The 18,492-nt window shown below is 50.0% G+C and overlaps 2 protein-coding genes across 3 annotated transcripts; both read left to right on the top strand.

Annotated features, from left to right (window-relative positions):
• The first annotated feature begins 317 nt into the window (after positions 1 to 317).
• On the top strand, positions 318 to 6,422 carry LOC130371435 (kelch domain-containing protein 1-like). The gene is made up of 13 exons (XM_056577208.1): positions 318 to 741; positions 1,921 to 1,991; positions 2,440 to 2,557; positions 2,819 to 2,931; positions 3,082 to 3,172; positions 3,750 to 3,848; positions 3,963 to 4,037; positions 4,420 to 4,478; positions 4,570 to 4,700; positions 4,988 to 5,063; positions 5,467 to 5,551; positions 5,714 to 5,793; positions 5,993 to 6,422. The coding sequence occupies exons 1-13, from the start codon at positions 646 to 648 to the stop codon at positions 6,189 to 6,191; spliced, it is 1,293 nt and encodes a 430-aa protein (XP_056433183.1). The 5' UTR covers positions 318 to 645; the 3' UTR covers positions 6,192 to 6,422.
• Positions 6,423 to 6,888: 466 nt separating this feature from the next.
• eif3c (eukaryotic translation initiation factor 3, subunit C) lies at positions 6,889 to 18,433 on the top strand. Of its 2 annotated transcripts, none has more exons than XM_056577248.1 (24): positions 6,889 to 7,028; positions 7,579 to 7,696; positions 7,891 to 7,956; positions 8,173 to 8,362; positions 8,928 to 9,053; positions 9,160 to 9,211; positions 9,381 to 9,505; positions 9,588 to 9,715; positions 10,167 to 10,314; positions 10,637 to 10,734; positions 10,827 to 10,968; positions 11,068 to 11,196; positions 11,385 to 11,478; positions 11,736 to 11,923; positions 12,475 to 12,699; positions 14,135 to 14,326; positions 14,790 to 14,961; positions 15,508 to 15,667; positions 15,793 to 15,858; positions 15,944 to 16,031; positions 16,397 to 16,562; positions 17,215 to 17,259; positions 17,534 to 17,581; positions 17,902 to 18,433. In XM_056577248.1, exons 2-24 carry the CDS (start codon positions 7,599 to 7,601, stop codon positions 18,240 to 18,242), a joined length of 3,087 nt encoding a protein of 1,028 aa, XP_056433223.1. In that variant the 5' UTR covers positions 6,889 to 7,028; positions 7,579 to 7,598; the 3' UTR covers positions 18,243 to 18,433. The 2 variants fall into 2 exon arrangements, with proteins under 2 accessions (XP_056433223.1, XP_056433222.1); XM_056577247.1 differs by having other exon boundaries at positions 10,167 to 10,320.
• Positions 18,434 to 18,492: the final 59 nt, after the last annotated feature.

The raw sequence follows: 18,492 nt of genomic DNA, 5'->3' as shown, positions 1-18,492 counted from the left end.
TATTAAGCATATTGAAAATAACGTGGTGAGGCGGTGGGGGGAGATCCTATGTTTTATTTATGTTTTTGTTATAATGCACACCGTTTTGTTGACTTCATGTCTGTCTGCTGCAAACTCGTGCTTCGTGCATGTTGCAGAAAATGTGCAACAGCGCCCCCTGTGGTCACACTTTTCGGTGGGTCTCAGAATTCGGTGTAACACCGGCACGCGCCTCCTTCATACCTGCTCCCCGTCAATTTATTGAGCGAGGAGACGCATCCAATCAAACCGCGTTGTCAATAATGACGTCGTGCGGGATAACACGGTGATAGGCGGAGGGGCACAGCTGTCACCTGTGTGAGTCTTTAAGGACAGGACTGTAGCGAGGGCGCCCATCATCATCATCGCTTTCGCTAAAACTCAAGTGTCTTTTAATTAGGAGGAGGAGAAGAATGTAATTCCTCAAATCCTGTCCAACGCGTTAGCTCACGTTCCTGCGCCTTTGTCCCGTAGACGGAAACCAAGTAACCTGAGGCCGCAGGCTACTATCGCTCTCGTACAAACACAATAACTCCCAATCTCCTGAGCTCCAGCTCTTCCATACGTCAGCCCGTCTAGAGACAGAAGGCTGGGACCAGCTCCAGCCCGCTGAGCGCTTCTTCCAAGATGGAACGGCTGCACGCGTCCGAGAGCCCCCCGGAGAGGAGCAACCACACGGCGTTCATAGACGACAACATCCTCTACGTGTGGGGAGGCTACCAGGTAACCATGGATATCTTGCTTTATGGGGAATGGGGAAGATATGCGACCCTGAACTGGTAAAGATTCCTGGTAAAGTTTGAGGAGGGGTACATCTAAACATACTTCCCAGCTGTTTAGTGAAACAATAAGGCTTTGTTTATGTCAGGACTGACTCTGAGCTGAGCAGTTATCATATCAAGATCTTCCACAAAATGCATTTTACATGCAGATGTTGGGAAGATCTCCAAAAGTAGATGGGATTGTATTAGAAGTGTTAAACTGGTCTCGACTGCAAGAAAAAAAAAAAAAAAAAAAAAAAAAAGGGAGAATGCGTTAACAGATAGGGCGGCAGCAGCACTGGGCCCTCACTTGTTTCCAACATTACTTTGGCCGGTAAGATTGGAGGGCTACGGCGCAGTTCTGATTAAGTGAATCAGTAAGTGTGAGGGTACTATTTAGTATACAAAAGACATAGTTTCTAAAAAGATAAAGCAGACCAAGGCACTCGTATTAAAGTTTAAAAAGATTTAATAAATAGGCTATTTCATAATATAATTCTAAAGAAGTTGCCAACATGTTTCGGTCATTGTAGGCCTTCATCAGGGCATGAAAGATTACTGTGTGCCAATTGGGAAAATAGGAGGGGTTAAACCAAGTGTCGTAGTAGGGCTACTGTGTGGCCGCGGGACAAGCAGTGCGCTGAGCCATGTCTGCGTACGGCCTCGGTTAACTAAAAAACACAAATGACGTATGAGCTCATCCACCAGCCGGTTTGGCCTGTAATTGGGTTGTGGCTGTCGGACAACAAAATGTAAATAAAAGAAGATAAGAAAAAAGATGGAATAGGCCTACTGTCGTCGGCCCCCCGGGTAAGTGCCCCGTAGGGCCGATGGCCAGTCCATTCCTGAGATCAGATCAAAGCATAAACCTATGTACAAATACATATTGGAGAGTAGCTACTTAATTGGGGGGGGGGGGGGGGGGGGGGGGGGGGGGGGGGGCAGAAGGCAACTAAATATTATGATTCATTATGTTGAGTTGAGACCCACCCACGCAGGTGTTTGTTCAGCTTTGTATTCTACTTGATTATCGGGCTTGTGTTTACTTTGTGATCAGGTGGCCAGATCTGATCGCAAACATGGCATTGATACAGAAATGTGTTTGTTAAATATGTTTAATACTGGATTCTTGTGTTGTCAGGTGGCAGCAGGGGTAGACTTGATCCTGCCTTCTGGAGAGATCTGGGAATGTGATCTTGACAGCGGAGAGTGGTGAGATTATCATAATTCATATCATCAGGCTGACGTGAAGGCCACTACTACAGACTGTTATCGCAGATGGAAACAAGGTCTCCCAACGTTCTCCCAGAAAGCTGAGATTCCCAAGTTTAAACCCTTGTGGTCAGGGTAGAGGCTGGTGTATTTGAAGATGATCATGGTATAGGTTGGGTAGGTAGGTTAATTAGGTTATTTCCTGCATGCTCACTGCCATGCATTGTTTAGTAATAAATACATATACAGGCTTAGTGGAGTACCTTTCAATTTGGCTCTACAGTAAAAGCTCTGCATTGACATAAACAAATGCATGAAACGTTATCTGTGTATATTTGACTGTCTCTGTCTCTCTCACTCACTCACTCACTCACTCACTCACTCACTCACTCACTCACTCACTCACTCACTCACTCACTCACTCACTCACTCACACTCACTCTCTCAGGGTGTGCCGGGCGATCGGGGGTGACACACCCTCAGAGTTGTCTGGGCCTTGCGGTTCTTTCCTCGACGGTTCGCTGTACGTCTTCGCCGGCTGCGACCCCATGGGCTACACCAACCAGGTGAGGCTCTGCCACCTGATGACCCCACCTGGCCAGTTGACATTAGCCTCTGGCGGCAGGTTGACATCAGACCCTGATGGCTGTGAGAGCGATGTCCTGGCACTGGGCGAATGGGGACCGGGAACCTTTTGTTTGCTCATTGCCTCAAGTGTTGTTGTTTTTTGTGTGGTATTGGTATTCCAGGGAACTGTGTTTTGTATTTGTACTTTTGTCCGTGAACCAAGGGTTGCGTTACGGTTTTCAGTGTTGTGGTGTTTGTAGTTTTTCAGTGTGGATTTGACGGAGGAATGCTATACCTGGAGGCGGAAAACTGACACCAATGGAACTACGCCTTCGCCCCGGAACAAACACTCCTGCTGGGTCCACAAAGACAGGTCGGAATGTTGAGTTTCGGAAATATAGGGAATCCACAAAGGATGTACCCTGCCCATCTACGATGTATCCTAGTGATCGACACTCTGCCAGTCCGTGCGTGTGCACGGTTTCTTTGCATCCCATAATAAAGGTTGTTTCCATGGCAACAGGCTGATTTACTTCGGGGGCTACGGCTGCAAGACCATCCAGGAGGTGAGGAACACGTCGGCGGAGAGCTTCATCGTGGAGGAAACGTCCTGGGTAAACAAACACACCTTCACCTCCTCTTCAGCAGGACAGCGGTGGAACTGCCCGCCCGCAGTCCGCTGGTCCAGGCTGCTGCTCCAGGCTGCAGCCTGGACCAGCAGCCTGGACCAGCAGCCTGGACCAGCAGCCTGGACCAGCAGCCTGGACCAGCAGCCTGGACCCGGCTGCTGCTCCAGGCTGGTGGACGGATGGTTTGGTAGCACTAGCCTCCAGAATTACTTTCCTATTGGTCAGTAGTAGAACGCCTTTAGAACTCTATTAGCTGCCGGTATAACATTTTTCTTGTCTGCGTATTCGGATGACGGTTGATCCTGGGGAAAATCCTTTGTTACATTTGTGATGGTTAATGGAAAATAAAATGCCTAAAAGTCAACTATATATTCCGACACATCAACAGTGGTGGGGGCTCATTTAGTTGGAGTGCCCCCCCCAGATTACCCTAGGGGGGCCAGGCAATATACATTTGCATATAATATTTAAATAAAGATATGTATGCCTGTAAAAGTGGTTCATGGAATCATAATATTTTCTATGGGTTGCTTGGCAACCGGTGTCACTGTTCTTCCCTCAGTCGGCGATCGGGACAACATATTTCCGGTGTTGGGGTTGGAACAACGAGGTGAACGTCTTCGACACGCAAACCAACACCTGGAGCATGGCAGAGACGCAGGTGTGCATCCTCCACGACCGGCACACCCCACCGTCTCCTCTAAGGCCTCACAGTGCTTGACTCTGCCTGCATTAACCTTTGACCCCTTCCCTCGGTCCTCGTTCCCCCCCCCAGGGCCCGGCCCCCCCCCCTAGGGGCTGCCATGCCAGTGCTGTCCTGGGGAACAGAGGCTTTGTCTGTGGAGGGCTGGTGAGTCATTTGTTTGAGGGAGATGGGTGACTGGGTTGTCCATTATCCATATCCACTGGATAACCCATTAACTGAATCGGGCAGTTGTTAGGATTCGAACATATTTCGAAACGTATTTTAACTTCGCAACGTTTTTTTTATAGTTTTTTATTTTTTTATGTTTCCAGTTTGGTAACTGATTGTCGTAATTAATATTTTGTTTGTTTTAAGAAAATAGGCATTCTCTCCAGCATCCTATAAACTAGACTGTGGTGGTCCAGTGCCCCCCTAGGGTAATCTGGGGGGGGGGGGGGGGGGTGCACTCCAACTAAATGAGTCCACACCACTGTTGATGTGTCGGAATGTATCTTGACTTTACTGACGATGGTGTGTTTATGGACAGGACTCCAAGGATATGGACTTGTACTGTCTGGATCTGGACACCTGGACCTGGACATGCTAGTAAGTCCCTCCCCGTCTCTCACTGATCAATCATGTCCGCTTCATGAGGAACACTGAAGCTGATGCTCTTTCTGTGTCTCGCTCCGCCCAGTGACGTCTGCCCATCGCCCGTGCCCATTGGTCGCTCCATGCACACGCTCACGCCCACGTCTGACCACACCCTCCTCCTGTACGGAGGCTTTGGGGCCAACGAGGTGGGCGTCGACAAAACCAGAGGGCGCAGTAAGTCTGGCTGTAAAGGTTTTCCCAGCTTTTTTGAATACTCTATTCTGATTGGTCAATAATGGAATTCCATTGTCTGTTAATTCTGAACAGCAGGCCGTTGCTACGTACAATTTTTTTGCAACTGGAGAATGTGTCAGACTTTTTCTTTGCTGCAGCAGCAGCTACTAAATCATTTAAAATCAATAAAAGATTTGTTTGTGTCAAATGATCAATCGCTTTGGAAACATGCTGTGTAGTAAGGAGCATGGTGTGCAGCGAGCCGTGAACCTGTGTCCCTTTCTAAGGTGACGCCTGGCAGTTTGACACACTGACGAAGGAGTGGACGGAGAGAACCGATCATCCACACCACGACAAGCCCAGGTACAAAGGCGGACCACGCCGGAAAATACCGTTCATGCATGAACGGTCCCATGACATGCCACCGGGTGTGAGTGATCAGCCGTTACAGGCCGTTTAGAAAATCTGCCTCTTCTGACATCATAAGTGGGCGTGTCCACCTAGATGTATGACGGATAGATGAGCAACGTTTGCTACAGTTCACCGGGTAGGCCATTAGACTGATCTATCCAGCACACATCTAGGTAGACACGCCCACTTGTGATGTCAGAAGAGGCAGATTTTCAAAACGGCTTGTACCGGCTAATCACACTCACACCCGGTGGAATGTCATGGGACCTTGAAGTGATTTCCCCACAAGCCCAAGCAGGAATAACCTTTCCAACCAATCAGCTGACATGCTCGCCTGTGGCTCCATCCCTCCCAGGGTGTGTCACTCTGCGTGTCGTGGTGCGGGCGACCAGGTGGTCGTGTTCGGAGGAAGTAGCAACTTCTGCATCCAGATGGATTCTGTACGTCAGCAGATCTCCTTGTTCTCATCATACAGCCGTCTTCTTTGAATTAATTAATTTCAACAAAGCACATGCGCTACTTTAACCTAAATGGTGGTTTTAGGTCTGTATTCCATCGGTCTGGACTGACCCAAAACGTAATTCAATGCTTGTTTGTTTAAGGTGGCGGTTCTCCGGTCTCCACGCCAACAGCACTCCAAGGACATGTTTGTCTTCCAGAATCAGCCCTCCTCCCTGAGCAGGTAGGCACCCCTTGACCCCCGACAGTCGGACCCCCGGGGGCCCCCTGAACCCTAACCCTCACACTACTTTAAACGTATTGATACTCGTCTGTCGGGGATTATCGATTATATACACGGTCACACTTGTCGTTAAAATGCAGCGGCCGTCGCCCATGGCAACTGGAAGGGTAAATGTGTTGTTGTTTTGGTCCTCTTGTAGACTGAGCGAGGACGCCGTGGCGAGGAACCAAACCCTTTTAACGCAGCAGCTGTCATGGCTGCCGCGCCGGACACTCAAGGAGGTCTGGAAAAGACTGGCCTTCTTCTCCAGCCAGCGGCCAGCGGCCCCAACGAGGCCCCCAGGGCCCCCATCACAGCAACCAGGGGCCAACACGCGGCAGCTAGAGGCCACAGCTTGAGGAGCTGACGAATGGGCAATCTTTTTTTAATTTTAGTCATCTTTGTTTTCGTTGTAATTTGAATCTTTGTATATGATTTAATGGTTCAAAAATATATTTTAATGTTCTTGATTGTACTGTTAATAGTCTGTTTTAAATTATCTAATAAACATTTTTAAAAGCCATTTCTGTCTGTCGCTTTAGTGGTTGTCATGGACTAATTGTTCGGTACTCAATCATGAATTAAAGGGATCTTGAAACAAAAGTAATTTGGTTTGTGTACCTTGTCAAAGAGATACTGATAAAACATAATTGGAGTGTAATGCATCTGTATGGGCTTGAAGTGAAACCTCCCCGCACTGAAGTCCTGTGTCTCCAGTTTGTTTAACTAAGTAGCACTAGATAAACACTGCTCCTAAATCTGATTCTAAACGGGGGGGCGTGTGTAGTTTATGATGTTCCAGGGGTGGTACCAAGATTAGGGCCTCATCATTATAGCGACACAAAAGGATTTGAAGAAATGTGAGATTCGTAACATGATTTTTGCTTGGCAATAAATGGGCCTTCACTTCATTTTCTTCTGTGAAATGTTTTTTTTTGGACTGTTTTGGTCCAACACGTAAGGTCCCAAAAGGTTCAATCGTAAATATTCGTATAGTATCCGCTAGGCGGCAGCACCACTACCACCCTCCTACTCCACACCAGATCGGCCGCGGATCCGGAGCCACTTCCTTTTCATTCGCCAGTGTCCTACGCGACTCTGCACGCTTTCAGTTGCGGCCGTCAATCGCAAACCTGGATTATAAAACGTACAAAACTGACCTCGTACACCACAGAACTATTTCCATAAGGACCTAGGTAAGTCCCCGGGAACCCGTGGCTGTAATTGTGGGTGTCGGGTGCGTGTGTTGGGGAGGTTCGCCCCGGCATATGGGAAGGCCCTGGTCTACCCCCGTGGTGGTAGCGGTAGCGGTAGCGGAATGCTAGCATTAGCTCCGCGCCACATCCTCTAGGTCTGGCCGGTGTGGTACACACACAGCTGATAAACAACCATAATATATCAGTAGCTTCTTAGGACTATGCGTCTTTACTGAAGTACTGCCATACGTAAAGCTTTGGCTCTGAGCGAAATATGACGACATCATAATCCGGAGAACCGGCTGTCAGTGCCGATGGTTAGCCGGCGTCGCGTAATTGTAGCATGTTGTTAGCATGTGATGCTGGCTAGCGATAGCGGGGTTGTTAGCATGTGGATGATGAGATCGAGATAGTACTGAAGCGGTCATATAGCGGTAGCATATACAAAAAGCAACAAAAAAGTTGACTTATCGTTGTTCCATGACCTGTTGATTAGTATCGGTGTGCTTAGTGAAAGCATGTAACTAACGTACTGTGTCGGGTCCTCCAGATCAGCCCCCCCCTGGAGACATGTCGCGGTTCTTCGCCACCGGCTCCGACAGTGAGTCGGAGGAATCCTCGTCTGCGGACGAGATCACCCCCAAAACATCGGGACCCAACTTCAGGCAGTGAGTACCTGTGTTTTTAAAGCGGTGTCATACACTTCAGGCTGTTAGGCGTAACCAGGCCACCTCCCCAATCAATACCTGTACCTGTTACAAGTATATCTGTCCAACTAGACTCTGAACATTGGCCAGTATCTGACATACCAGACCTTGTTGGTAGTGGATTGATCTCAACCGTCTGTTGCCCACCCCTCCAGGTCGCTGTTGCTTAGCGATGATGAGGAGGACACCAAGAGGGTTGTTCGCAGTGCCAAGGACAAGAGGTGAGTGGACCATGAGAAAGTGTCTGTTAACCTGTGAACTCCATCAGCTGGGAAACGCTGCCATAACAAACAATGCAAGGTGCTCTACACCCAACCAAACCGTAACAATTGATGGTTGTTTGTATTAACTCAGAACTTCCTTTCAGTTTATAAGCCATTGCAGTATGTTGAATCAGTGACTGGTGTGTTGACCCGATGTTGTGTAACTGTGGCCAGGTTCGAGGAGCTGACCAACCTGATCAAGACCATCCGGAACGCCATGAAGATCCGAGACATGGCGAAGTGCCTGGAGGAGTTTGATCAGCTGTGTCGAGCGTTCCTCAAGAGTAAAACTATAGTGGACAAGGAGGGGGTGCCCCCCTTCTACATCCGCCTGCTGGCTGACCTCGAGGACTACCTTAACCAGGTTAGTTATTTAGAGGATTACCTCAACCAGGATAGTTAGCTAGAGGATTACCTTAACCAGGTTAGTAAGCCAGAGGGTTACCTTAACCAGGTTAGTAAGGCAGAGGGTTACCTCAACCAAGTTGGTAAGCCAGAGGGTTACCTCAACCAAGTTAGTTAGCTTGAGGACTGCCTCAACCAAGTTAGTTAGCTTGAGGACTACCCCAACCAGCTTAGTTTACTGGAGGAATACCTCAACCAGGTTAGTCTACTGGAGAACTACCTCAACCAGGCTAGTTAGCCCTCAGCAGGTTTGTTTTTTTGAGGACTACCTCAACCAGGTTAGTTTGCTAGAATACTTCATCAACCAGAGTAAACACTTAAGGTTAACGAGAGGACCACGCAACCATGGTAGATAACTAGAGGACTACCTCAGCTAGGTTGGTTAACCATTTTAGTTGACCTCAACCAGATTAGATGCTGAATGGCATCCATACATTTAAGGGATGTTTTAAGCATGCTGGCCTTTTCATCCTTATCGGTCTTGGACCAGAGCACTGATGTGTTGTGATGTCACTTCCTTCCAGCTGTGGGAGGACAAGGAGGGCAAGAAGAAGATGAACAAGAACAACGCCAAGTCTCTGAGCTCCCTGCGGCAGAAGATCCGCAAGTACAACCGCGACTACGAGACGGAGATCGCTGCCTACAAAGAGGTACAGGAACTACTACTACTACCACTACTACATGCTCTGCTGGATGGCCGTTAGACCCTCACTCACCCCCCCCCCCCCCCCCCCTCTCTCTCTCTCTCTCTCCTAGAATCCCCAAGAGTCCGCCGATGAGGAAGAGGAGAAAGAGGTGGAGGAATCGGGTAAGTTTAATGTTTAGATACTTTAATATTGATGTGGACTGAGAAGTTTTCATCAAAAGGTGTTCCTTTTATTCATACGTTTCAGATTCTAAGTATTCGTAAAATAAATGGGTGTAGCCTTCATTGTGACGGGGTGTTCACTGTGTGATGACTTCCTGCTGTGCTCCAGGCTCTTCTTCGGGTAGTAGTGATGATGAGGAGGAGGGAGGAGAGGGCATGACAGCTAAGAACTTCCTGAAGAAGGAGGCCGTACCTGAGGCCAACAAGTTCCTTAAGGGGGCCAAGGGTTCTGGGGTGAGGACAAACACACACACAAGCACGCACGCACGCACACGCACACAGGTATAATATACACTAATACTGAACTCTTCCTCAGGATGAGGCTTCATCAAGTGATGATGAGGATGATGAAGACTGGGGTGAGGACTCGGAGGACAGCGGCAGTTCGAGCTCCGAAGATGGAGAGGGAAAGAGCTCATCGCTCGCCTGCCGCTTCCTCAAGAAGTGAGTACGAGTGCTAAAGCCTGCATGCTAACGGATGTAAACAGACCTATAAGACTGGCTTGCTGGCCGGCCGGCCGATATTTGCGTTTTTTTAAGTGTAGCGGCCGATACACATTCGCAGATTATTATTTATTTATTATTCTTTTTTCCCTTGGCATGATTTGCAGACAGTTCAATAACTGTTCCCTTTTCAATTTGGGATTTGTAATCATCATTGTGTCATTTTTACGATGTCAATTGAGGGAGCGAAAGCAGTATCGGCTCCAAGTATCGTCTCAAGACAATCGGCAGGCCGTATCGGTCATCAGTTTAGGCTGAGGGAGGAGATAATCGGTATCGCATCAGGACGGGGGTCCACCCATCACATACGGGTGGCTCCCCGTGTGAGACTGACTGGGGTGAGAGGAGGCTGTGTGTTAACCAGGCTGTGTGTGTGTACCCTGCCTCCTAGGACCCAGGAGGGAGAGAAGGGTCTGGACAAGAAGCGTGAGCAGAGGAAGAAGAAGCAGAAGAAGGAGCGCCTAGAGGAGGAGGCGGAGGAGGAGGCCGGCGAGGAGGGCGAGGGAGGCTGGGAGAAAGTCAAGGGCGGCGTTCCTCTGGTAAAGGTGCGGGAGACTACCCTCTGTAGTGAGGTAACATGTTAGACATGTTTTAGACTCCATTAGCTTCATTGAACGGTCACGTACGGAGAGCTCAACACCTCCTTTTAGAACAACGTTGTCTACATCGCCTCAAATTCAATCGACATGGATGAGTCTGTGTTTCTAACATTTGTGTATCAACTAGTTTGTTTTCAGTCTTGTAATTCTAAGTACAATATAGAAGGATTAGATTAAATAATTACTGGTAAACTCTAGACTAGGCTAGGTGGTACGATGAGGATTTCCTGTCTCAACGCTTCTGCCTGTTTGGCAGGAATAGCCCAAGATGTTCGCCAAGGGAACCGAGATCAACACGACCGTGGTGGTGAAGAAGCTCAACGAGATCCTGCAGGCCAGAGGAAAGAAGGGAACTGACAGGTAACCCCCGCTCCCAACCGGTAGGCTCTTGGTTCCGAGCCTGGTTCTGGTGGTTCTCCTCCTGGTTCTAACCCTGGTTCTCCTGGTTCCAGAGCGGCCCAGATCGAGCTGCTCCACCTGCTGGCTGGTATCTCAGGCGAGCACAACCTGGGCCAAGGCATCCTGGTCAAGATCAAGTTCAATATCATCGCCTCCCTCTACGACTACAACCCCAACCTGGCCGCGTTCATGAAGGTAACTTCACGGGGCACGCGGCCGCTGCTTCATGGAGCTGTGGGGGGGTGACGCGTTGCACCCGCGGCGGTATCCTCATGGACCTTCTTCTCCCTGCAGGCGGACATGTGGAAGAAGTGTTTGGAGTGCATCGATGAGCTGTTGGACATCCTGTTTGAAAACAGCAACATCTTCATCGGGGAGAACATCGCCGAGGACAGCGAGAACCTGGCCATAATCGAGTCACAGGTACCAATCAGAACGATCTGCTTACTTACCTGGTCTATGATGTCACCAATCAGAGCTGTTCATTAAATGAACTGTAAATCAACGTAACGAGCCAATCAGATCAGGTAATTTAGTAACCTGGAATATTATCTCTACTATCAGAAAATGTTTTTAGCGAACAGAGACGTAATCTGCCTTTTGTGTTGCAGCCCTTCAGGGTGCGAGGGTGTATCCTGACGCTCGTGGAGAGAATGGACGAGGAGTTCACCAAGATCATGCAGAACACAGACCCCCATTCCCAAGGTATGGCCGACTCACTCCTCCTCTCTGACCCCCATTCAACATTGTGTTCCATGACGGACTCCCCCGTCACTCTGAAACACACTCGGGTATAACCCTGGTTCAGCAACTGCTGCCTGCACCTTTCAAAAGAAATACGACCCTACAGTTTTCAACTGTAGGGTCGTATTTCTTTGGCATTCCTGAAGTGTAAAAAGGGATTTGGTGCTTCACCCTGTGACCCCCACGCTGAAGATGACTGTGACTGTTTACGTGCACAGAGTACGTGGACAACCTGAAGGACGAGGGACACGTGTGCGGCATCATCGACCGCCTGCTGTCCTACCTGGAGACCAAGGGCAGCACGGAGGAGGTGTGCCGCATCTACCTGCGCCGCATCATGCACACCTACTACAAGTTTGACTACAAGGCCCACCGACGCAGCCTCGGCCTAGTGGCAGAGACCAAGGTGAGGGGGGGTCTTTGTCCAAACAGCCGTGTTCCTACGGAGGCGTTCGAGACTAACCTGGCCTGTGTTCATGTGGCCGCCTTAATGTTCCGTTCATGAAAACATTTATATATTTTGTGTCTTATGGTTATTTTGATGTGATTTACACTTTGACCTGTGATCAGGTAGACGGGCCACTTCCCAACTGCGTAGTATTCCGGAATCTCTCCGTTAGTTTTCGATTTCCAAGCACAGAGTAGAATTCCTCTGGATGCAAACTTGCGACACATCAACATAACACAAGCTCACATAACCGTGTCATCCCCAGGCTAATGAATAAGGAATTCAGAAATACAACTGGACCTACCGGCAGAGGTTACTGAACGTAAATAGAAGTTTACACCTTGTTAATCAAGTGTTATTTCACATGCTGGGGATCTCCTGAATCTAAACGGAACAATGGGACAGGGACGTGGTTCGGTGATAATCCCGATTTCGATTCCTCTGCATGTGGTCCATATTTAGCCAATGAGAACAAAGTTGACTTTGACCTACGACCTTGCCTTGTGAAGTCTGAGCAGGACCAGGAGGAGAGCGAGGGCGAGGACAGTGCCATCATCATGGACCGCCTCTGCAAGTTCATCTACGCCAAGGACCGCACCGACCGCATCAGGACCTGCGCCATCCTCTGCCACATCTACCACCACGCACTGCACTCCCGCTGGTACCAGGCCCGCGACCTCATGCTCATGAGCCACCTGCAGGACAACATCCAGCACGCCGACCCGCCCGTACAGGTGAGACCCGCTGACTGCAGCTGGCTAGGCTACGGAGTTAGACCATACTGACCGCTACAGGCTAGGCTACGGAGTAAGACCGTACTGACCGCTACAGGCTAGGCTACGGAGTAAGACCATACTGACCGCTACAGGCTAGGCTACGGAGTAAGACCATACTGACCGCCACGGGTTAGACTAGCGGATTGGTTCTCAAAGTGCGGCCCGCGGGCCAATGGCGGCCCGCAGAAACATTCCTGCCGGCCCGCAATGACTTGCAGATGTAAGTAAAAAAAATAATAATACATACATTATACTTATTACATCAATATTAATTTAAACAAAAATAAATAAATAGAAAGAGAAAAGTCGACTCTCTAGCTTTCAATTAAATCCTTTTACATTTGTTAGTTTTAATCCGACTGTACATTACTTTGAAAGGATGAACCTCAGTTTTGTGATTCAGACCTCACTTGGCCTCCCTCCCAGAGGTCCACGGGGTAATGTTTTTTTTTCCACCACTGGGATGCTGACGGCGTTTCCCGCCTAATTTTTGTTCCTTTGGCGGCCATCAGTCAAATTTTGGGTTCCTAAATTAGCCCTCAGCTGTCAAAACTTTGAGACTAGCGGATTACCTGTACAGGTAAACCACTACAGGTTAGTTTAGCGGATTACCTGTGCAGGTAAACACTTACACTCGTCGCTACAGTTAAGCCGCTACGCACACACCTATAAAAGTAAACCACTGCATTTACATCTCTGTGGGTAAATCTCCATACCTGTACATGTAAATTCTGGTTGAACTGTGGTTCTAGTCTACACCTGTCGGTACAGGTTAACTGCTTATTGCTCACCTTTTAAAGGTTTAGCATTACACCCCCACCTGTACAGGTAACCTGCTGCACTCACACCTGTACAGGTAACCTGCTGCACTCACACCTGTACAGGTAACCTGCTGCACTCACACCTGTATAGGTAACCTGCTGCACTCGCACCTGTACAGGTAACCTACTGCACTCACACCTGTACAGGTAACCTGCTGCACTCACACCTGTACAGGTAACCTACTGCACTCACACCTGTATAGGTAACCTGCTGCACTCGCACCTGTACAGGTAACCTGCTGCACTCACACCTGTATAGGTAACCTGCTGCACTCGCACCTGTACAGGTAACCTACTGCACTCACACCTGTACAGGTAACCTGCTGCACTCACACCTGTACAGGTAACCTGCTGCACTCACACCTGTATAGGTAACCTGCTGCACTCGCACCTGTACAGGTAACCTACTGCACTCACACCTGTACAGGTAACCTGCTGCACTCACACCTGTACAGGTAACCTGCTGCACTCACACCTGTACAGGTAACCTGCTGCACTCGCACCTGTACAGGTAACCTGCTGCACTCACACCTGTACAGGTAAACAAGCCCTAACCCGTGCGTCTCATCCAGATCCTGTACAATAGAACCATGGTGCAGCTGGGGATCTGCGCCTTCCGCCAGGGCATGATCAAGGACGCCCACAACGCCCTGCTGGACATCCAGTCGTCCGGCCGCGCCAAGGAGCTGCTGGGACAGGGCCTGCTGATGAGGAACATGCAGGAGAGGAACGCAGAGCAGGAGAAGATCGAGAAGAGGAGACAGGTGGGAGTCAACACACACACACACACACACACACACACACACACACACACACACACACACACACACACACACACACACACACACACACACACACACACACACACACACACACACACACACACACACACACACACACACACACACACACACACACACACACACACAGCTGCTTCCTGCTCGTTAGACAAACCAAACTAAGGCCTCGTTGTAATTGGTCCAATAGTTCCCTAATTCAAGATATAACGAACACTAGTATGCGATTTAAGTTTATGGGGAATTCAGAACGTTTCTGTGCTCAGTGCAAACTGCTGTGCGCAGTGGGAGGTAATGCGCGGATAAGTGCATAGCAGTTGTGCACTTCTTTCATGGTGCATTGTGGGTATTTAACAGGGCCCTACATACGTCCCCAGATGTGTACATTAAAGTGTCCTACGGCGCTGACACGTGACCCCTGTGTCTTCAGGTGCCGTTCCACATGCACATCAACCTGGAGCTGCTGGAGTGCGTGTACCTGGTGTCGGCCATGTTGCTGGAGATCCCCTACATGGCGGCGCACGAGTTTGACGCCCGGCGACGCATGATCAGCAAACAGTTCCACCACCAGCTCCGAGTGGGGGAGAGACAGCCGCTGCTGGGTGAGCCTCTCTGACCACGCGGCGCTCTGGGTCCCCACTGCAGGGCCACACGGGACTCCTTCCCTACTAGGACGCCTCGGATATGGGAGACATCATAATCACGATTATTTTGGTCAATATTGAGATCACGATTATTCAAACGATTGTTTTTGAGTTTGAAGACGTGTTGTATTTATCCAGCATAACAAAAAAACGCAAGTCAGAACTTTGAAAAGTCGCCTTTAGAAATACCCAAAATGGTCAAAAAGACAATGTTCCAATCTATATTGATATACAGATATGTATCCGGCTGTTCTGCCCTTTCTGTAAAACATAAAAAAACATATAGACATATCTTTATTTTTTTTTACTCGATTATGTTCATTTTGTGATCGTTTGACATTCAAATCGAATCGCGATCAAAATGAGATTAATCGCCCAGCCCTATTTTCTACTCCTGGTACTCCCCTGGTCCTTGCCCCCTGGTCCTTGCCCCCTGGTCCTTGCCCCCTGGTCCTTGCCGCCTGGTCCTTGCCGCCTGGTCCTAACCCCTCCTCTCCTCCCCAGGCCCCCCAGAGAGCATGAGGGAGCACGTGGTGGCTGCCAGTAAGGCCATGAAGATGGGCGACTGGCGCACCTGCCACTCGTTCATCATCAACGAGAAGATGAACAGCAAGGTGTGGGACCTGTTCCCCGAGACCCAGTGCGTCAGGGAGATGCTCGTCAGGTGAGAGGGACACCCCCCCCCCCCCCCCTAGCAACCACAGGCCCCTAGTAACACGCGTTACAGTCCACCCATAGCGGGCTGCTGAAGAAGTAGCCTAAAGTATTTGTTGGTTGTTTGTCGTGCAGGAAGATCCAGGAGGAGTCGCTGAGGACCTACCTGTTCACGTACAGCAGCGTGTACGACTCCATCAGGTAACCGCGCGGCCCCTCTGAGCTCACCTGGCCCGCACGGTGCTGTGCGTCCAGCGGTCTGACAGTGTTGTGTGTTGTGTTCCAGCATGGGCACTCTGTCCGAGATGTTTGAGCTGGAGCTGGCCATGGTCCACTCCATCATCAGCAAGATGATCATCAACGAGGAGCTCATGGTAAAGAGTCGCACCACTGCATTGGTTTAGGGTCCCAATTCCTCAAGATCAAAGAAATATCCGACAGACCATATTCATGACCACTGCTAGATTTTAGACTAAATATCAGATTACTGTTATCGATACGGGTGGGTGTGTGTCAGTCAAAGGCCATATTTAAATCATTCTTGACTAAATATCTGATTAGTGTTTCAGAAACGAGGTATCGGAACATGTCTGATCCTTTGTGTTTGTGTGTGTGTGTGTGTGTGTGTGTGTGTGTGTGTGTGTGTGTGTGTGTGTGTGTGTGTGTGTGTGTGTGTGTGTGTGTGTGTGTGTGTGTGTGTGTGTGTGTGTGTGTGTGTGTGTGTGTGTGTGTGTCCCAGGCGTCTCTGGACCAGCCCACCCAGACGGTGGTGATGCATCGCACGGAGCCCACCTCCCTGCAGAACATGGCGCTGCAGCTGGCGGAGAAGCTGGGCGGCCTGGTGGAGAACAACGAGCGCGTGTTCGACCTCAAGCAGGGCGTGTACGGAGGCTACTTCAACCGAGGTGAGGCCGCGAGACCCTCTTATCTCAGGCATGGCCGCCTCAAGGGGCTAAAGGCTCAGGTATGGTTCCACGTTGACACAACGCGAGGGGGTTCACGGACCCTCCTCGAGTCCCTGACGTGCGCCTCCCAAGAATTGTAACCATCAGTCGAGGCGACTCGGCAGCAAGGGCTGTGATTGGTCCGCTGACGTAACCCCGACTTAGAACCAGAACGGGTTGGCGGCTGCCAGGACGCGGCTGCGTGGACGCGGCTGCGTGGTCTTTGCGTCAACGTGGAACAATAACTCGGCCTAAACACACAACGAGCCGGACCAAAGAGGAAAGGCCCACGAGCTTACAGCTCTCGGGCCGGATGATGAAATATTCCACCCACATTAATATCAGGAGACACACGAGGCAGTCAACATCTCTCATGAGTACTGCAGTGTTTGACGTGTGTTTTGAGATGGAGTAGGAGCATTGTATACAACAATTAACCATTATATTATAAATTATAAAAGATGCTGATTGTATGAATAACTATTGTCCTTATTATGTATTTGAGCCCACACCCTGTACACACCTAGTCTAGCATCAGGCACACTAGAAACCACCGCTACTATAACTCTAAAGATAGTCTCTAAAGACTCTATCAATGTGCCCTGTGTTTCAGACCAGAAGGGCTCCTACCAACAGAAGCAGGGAGGCTACCAGAGAGGTACGTGAAGACCGTCTGAAACCAGACGCCCAAAACGACTGAGAACCAGCTCGGACGCTGGTTTAAATTGGCGGCTAATATAGCATATATTTGTCACTTATTTTGCATGTAGCTTGGTTGCTAATTGAGCGGCGAGCTCGGATGCTGTATGGTGGATTTGTATGAATTGATGACCAGGAAGGTTGTGACTTGGCTCCTGAATGCTGGCGTGTGATGTTGGGAGTGTGTGACTGCGCCAGCGAGGTGTTCAACTTGTTTTAACTTAATTTTTCAGAAAACCGCGGAGGTTACCAGCAGCGGCAGGGTGGTTACCGGGGTGGAGGTAGGTACCGACTGTGCTCACCATGCTAAGCTAGCTCTCTATGCTAATCACAAGCCACACCTCCTTCCTCATGACACCGTCAACTCTTCCTCATCTCGTAGTCCAGTTAACCTCGCATCTGATGTTTCCTTCTTTCACCAAATACACACACATACAAATCTAAGCACGCACGCACACACACACACACAAATACACACACTCACACACAAGAGTATCCGGCCGGCTGTGAAGTGTCTGGGCCGGGCTTGTTGCCTAGCAACAGTGGGTTTGACCCCTGAGCCTAACCTCCGCTGCTCCTCCTCTCTCCCGTCTCCCGACAGACGGCCAGCGGGGCGGAGGCTACCAGGGGGGGTACCGGGGCGGGTACCAGGGAGGCAACCGCGACGGCAACCAGGGAGGCAACCGCGACGGCAACCAGGGTGGCTACCAGGGCGGGTACCGGGGCGGGTACCAGGGAGGGAACCGCGACGGGAACCGCGACGGGAACCGCGACGGGAACCAGGGAGGCAACCGCGACGGCAACCAGGGTGGCTACCAGGGCGGCTACAAGGGAGGCTACCAGGGCGGCTACCAGGGGGGCTATCAGCGTGGCGGCGGCGGCGGTGGCGGCGGCTACGGCGGCTACAGGAACCACCAGAACCGGGACCAGAGCAACTACTAGACGACCCCCTGCCTCCTGAACCCAGACCGCCTGAAGACCCATACTCTCCTCTCCAAGCCTCCTTTTCTACACTGGCGGGCTTTTATTATGTGATGACGGTGTTTGAAGTGCGGCCATTGTACCGCAACCAGATCACAGTGAACTATTCCTATTGGTTGATAAATAAACTGTTCAACCCAATTATACCGTGTACCGTTTGTCCTTTAAAGCCGTGTGCAGTGCGTTACCCTCTTGGCCACTAGGGGTCAGT

Source organism: Gadus chalcogrammus, chromosome 18 (genome assembly GCF_026213295.1).
Source record: "Gadus chalcogrammus isolate NIFS_2021 chromosome 18, NIFS_Gcha_1.0, whole genome shotgun sequence".
Lineage (NCBI taxonomy): Eukaryota > Metazoa > Chordata > Actinopteri > Gadiformes > Gadidae > Gadus > Gadus chalcogrammus.
This window is presented reverse-complemented; position numbering and strand designations above follow the sequence as displayed.

What these genes read in the sequence shown, in the direction of transcription:
- eif3c (XM_056577247.1), top strand. Translation starts at nt 7,599, where the DNA reads ATGTCGCGGTTCTTCGCCACCGGCTCCGACAGTGAGTCGGAGGAATCC. An exon ending in GCCTAGTGGCAGAGACCAAG is followed by an intron (nt 11,924 to 12,474) that starts GTGAGGGGGGGT and finishes TGCCTTGTGAAG; the next exon opens with TCTGAGCAGGACCAGGAGGA. An exon ending in TCATCAACGAGGAGCTCATG is followed by an intron (nt 16,032 to 16,396) that starts GTAAAGAGTCGC and finishes TGTGTGTCCCAG; the next exon opens with GCGTCTCTGGACCAGCCCAC.
- LOC130371435 (XM_056577208.1), top strand. Translation starts at nt 646, where the DNA reads ATGGAACGGCTGCACGCGTCCGAGAGCCCCCCGGAGAGGAGCAACCAC. An exon ending in CCACACCACGACAAGCCCAG is followed by an intron (nt 5,064 to 5,466) that starts GTACAAAGGCGG and finishes CATCCCTCCCAG; the next exon opens with GGTGTGTCACTCTGCGTGTC. An exon ending in TCTGCATCCAGATGGATTCT is followed by an intron (nt 5,552 to 5,713) that starts GTACGTCAGCAG and finishes TGTTTGTTTAAG; the next exon opens with GTGGCGGTTCTCCGGTCTCC.